This window comes from Chiloscyllium plagiosum, chromosome 25 (assembly GCF_004010195.1).
Source record: "Chiloscyllium plagiosum isolate BGI_BamShark_2017 chromosome 25, ASM401019v2, whole genome shotgun sequence".
NCBI classification, from domain to species: Eukaryota; Metazoa; Chordata; class Chondrichthyes; order Orectolobiformes; family Hemiscylliidae; genus Chiloscyllium; species Chiloscyllium plagiosum.
This window is the reverse complement of record NC_057734.1, coordinates 48,208,573-48,212,610: the sequence shown is the minus strand read 5'-3', so window position 1 is coordinate 48,212,610 and position 4,038 is coordinate 48,208,573. Positions and strand designations below refer to the sequence as shown.

The 4,038-nt window shown below is 46.7% G+C and overlaps 1 protein-coding gene across 1 annotated transcript; it reads right to left on the bottom strand.

The window, feature by feature from the left end:
• On the bottom strand, window positions 1–1,594 carry mif (macrophage migration inhibitory factor; the record flags this gene model as incomplete). The annotated part of the gene is made up of 2 exons (XM_043715285.1): window positions 1–206; window positions 1,326–1,594. Coding segments are annotated over 2 exons (336 nt in total), but the record flags the coding sequence as incomplete, so codon positions are not given.
• Window positions 1,595–4,038: the final 2,444 nt, after the last annotated feature.

Genomic DNA, 4,038 nt, shown 5'->3' with positions numbered 1-4,038 from the left:
TACATTGTTACATTTACTTTATTGTTCAGTCAGAAACAAGACATTATTTTAAGAGTCTTCTCTCTGGTCCATTGATGCAGATGAAGATACAACATACAGTATATCAAACTGATCATTTAAGAATGTTCTGCGTCAGAACCTAAGCAAAGGTATTTTTGTTATAGCCAACATTAGCACCCTCAAGATCTTGGAAGACGATGTACATCCTGTGAAACAAGCAAGATAAAACAATTAGCAAATAGCCAATTCAGAGATCCTGGAAACTGCTCACTCTCTGATTAAATCATAGCCTGTTCAAAACAGAAATTGCTGGAGAAAATCAGCAGGTCTGACAGCATCAATGGAGAGAGAAACAATTAATCGTTCAGGTCCAATATTATAGGACAGTCGTATGGGACTCAAAAGGCTCTCTCCACAGATGCTGCCAGACCTGCTGATTTTCTCCACTTTGTTTTTCTTTCACATTTTCAGCACCTGCAGTAATTTATCTGTATTTGCCTTTTCAAATGCCCTCTGATTAAACCAGATTTGGTTCTAACTCATTCTGACTAAGTCTGACTCGGTTCTTGCACTCCGACTGAATTAGATTCAGAGAATTAGGAGGCCATTCAGCCTGCCAAGCCTGAAGTTCCAATTAGATCAAGATAGAATCTGTACCACAATCCCATTTTCTCTCCTTCCCTCCATATCATTATCAAACAAATACCTGCTGCTCTGATCCTGAATCCAATGTCCAAAGGCTTTTGTGGAGGAAGAGTTCCAGAATTAAAATCCCAACACAGCCTATGACTGGCCTGGCTGCAAAAGCAACATAACCTTGCCTTTTTCTGGATTGTTCACCAGAGAAAATAATTTACACATGTCCTATAGATTATTAGAATCATCTCATGGACTGTAGGCCCTGTACTCACTCCTCTCAGAGGTGGGTCTGCACCCGTCAACATCCATGAAGTCAAAGTAATTTTTACTGGCTTGAATTTCAGTGACTCTTCAAAACAAATTAAGTGCAGAAGCAGCATATTTAGAACACTGGGGGCAGTCAGCACAGATCGGTGTAACTGGGGAGAGTCTGCAATGGTCAAGGTCACCAAGCAGTCTCTCTGCTGAGGAAGTGAACTCACCCTCTCCAATCACAGCCCACTCCCACTTCCTGAAGAAGGGCTTATGCCCGAAACATCGATTCTCCTGTTCCCTGGATGCTGCCTGACCTGCTGCGCTTTTCCAGCAACACATTTTCAGCTCTGATCTCCAGCATCTGCAGACCTCACTTTCTCCACTCCCCAATGCCCCACCTCACCCCTTACCAACCAATCTGTCAGCCTCACCTGTCTGGGGAAATGTGCAAGTGCTTGTTCACCAGGTCGAACAGCACTTTGGCGTAGTTTTTGTTCTGCTCTTTACTGATTTTGCCAATGCTGGAGAGACTCCCGAGAGCGCAGGGCTCAGAGGAGCCTCCGAAGTGAAGGATCTGGTCCGGCACAATGTGCACTGCGATGTACTGAAGAAACACAGAGAGAGACAGAGAGAACTGAGTGCAAGAAAGCTCCGATTCCCTGAGATAATCCCAGCAGAAAGGGTAGTGGTGGCCCAGGGAATGTCAGTCCATGTACCACAGCGAGAGTGACAAAACTGCAAAGCGGCACAAGGGGAGGACAACTGAAGAAATCAGAGGCCATCTGCCCTCCCCCACCCCAAAACCTCCCTCCCTCCCCACATTGCCTCAGCCCACAGCTCCCATTAGCTGAGTTGAAGCCAGACTCCTGGACGTGACCGTGTATGTTTGACAGAGGTGTCCATTCACTGCATGTCCAACCACTGGATCGAGGAGATACTGGGGAAAAGGAGTGGGATGAGCCATGTTATTTGTGAAGCATGACAAAGGAAAACCACAGGCAACTTCTCAAAATATCCCGACTTAATAATATCCATTAATCTCAGCTCTGAAATGTGCACTTCAACCCCAGCTGCCTTGCGGGAGAAAGATTCGCAACAGCCGATGTTTTCAAAAATTCGTCAAATTTTAAATTTACATCCCCTTTCCTGGGAGTTCCCACACCAGAGCAGATAGTTCCTTTGCCTCGATTTGCCCCGAATCTTCTGCAGCCAGGGAAGCCTCATCTGTTTTCCTTCGTCAACATGTCATTGGCAGGTTGGTCACTTTGCTGAGTGCGTGGATGCAGGTGATTCTCAGGGCTGTGTGACTGGGAGCAAATATCACTTCACCCACATGACAATACTAGGGGGAAGACAAGAACTGGGATCAAGGCTTTCTCCCATATGATTAGAACATGAGAAATAGGAGCAGGAATGGACCACCTGGACCTTTGGATCAGTTCTGCCATTTAATATGATCATGCAGCATCAGGAGGTGGAGAAGTCAGCGTTTCAGGTGTGACCCTTCTTCAGGACGAGTGGTGGGTGTAAGGTGGGACTGGAGAAGGGTTACACTCGACTTCTCCGCCTCCTGATGCTGCCTGGCTTGCTGTGCTCTTCTAGCCTCCTGCTCGTCCACCTCGGATTCCAGCATCTGCAGATTTTTTTTTTAAACTCTAGTTTAATATGATCTTGGCTGACCTTGGGCTTCACCTTCCCGCCCGCTCCCCATGTCTTTAATTTCCCCGAGAGATCAGAAATGTGTCCACCGCAGCCTTAAATGTCACAACAATGCAGGGAAACAGCCCCCATCACCCCTGCTAACTCTACATCCTTGAGCACAGTGCAGAGGAGATCGAGCCCGCGGCGGGGTGGGGGGGTGGTTCTGGGGACAGAGTGGGTAGAAGCCCAGCATAGAGCAGACTGTCACGAGTCTGCTTCCTTATAGTGTTGGACTCAATCCAGGTCCATGGTTTAGAAGGACAATAATTTTGAACTTTTTAAACTTTATTTCTTTATTTTTCTCCTTTCTACCTAAGCTTTTGTATCTAGGTACCTCAGATGGCACCAGACTTTGTACACTTTTCACTGTGCAGCTGTATCCCTGTACTTGAGTCTCTGTGACAATAAAGCCTAATTCTAATTCTAATCTCCCAAGGACCAGGCAGACAATGTGACTCATTCAATGACTGCAGTCTCTCACTGCCCCATACCAATAACCTTCAAGAAGATTAACGCTAGCCTCATTGTTCTGTAAAATCCCCAACTCTGCTCTTTCTGCAGTTGACAGTGTGAGTCAATAATTGCCTGTTTCTCTCTCACACAGCCAGCTTCTGTCATTGCTCATCAATAGTGCTTTTTGCCTTCCTGCAACGTGAGTGAGATCTAGAATTCCCCCAGCTCAGCATTCCTATTCCAGTCACGTCACAAGAAGTTAGTGCCTCATGTCGGAATAATTCAGTGGGCAGAGCTCATGCCTCAAACAAAAGGTCATGAGTACAAAACCTCAGCACAAAATTCACACTGACACACTGAGTGCGGTAGCAAGGCACATTTCATCTTTTGGTAAAACATTACAACTGAACAGACGCCCACCTGCCTAGCCCCATGATCCAATATGGTATTGTTTTTCATATTTTCACAACCTGCGCTGACAGGGCAGCAGATATCCAACATTGATTAAGATTAGATTAGATTAGATTGTTTCTACACTGACCCTCCAAAGAGTAACCCACTCAGACCCATTTCCCTCTAACTAATGCACCTAACACTATGGGCAATTTAGCATGGCCAATTCACCCTGACCTGCACATCTTTGGACTGTGGGAGGAAACAGGGAGACCGTGCAAACTCCACACAGACAGTCACCCGAGGCTGGAATCGAATCTAGGATCCTGGTGCTGTGAGGCAGCATTGCTAACCACTGAGCCACTGTGCCATCCCAAAGAATATGACTTGGCCTTCACAGTCCTCTGCGGCAATGAGTTCCATAGATTCCCTAACCTCTGGCTGAAGAAATTCCTCTTCATTCAGTTCTGAAGGGTTGCCCCTTCACTCGGGAGGCTGTGGCCTCAGGTCCTAGTCTCTCCTAGGAGCAGAAACATCTCCTCCACATCCACACTATCCAGTGTGGGGGAGAGGGGTGAGAGGGGAGAGGGGGAGGGG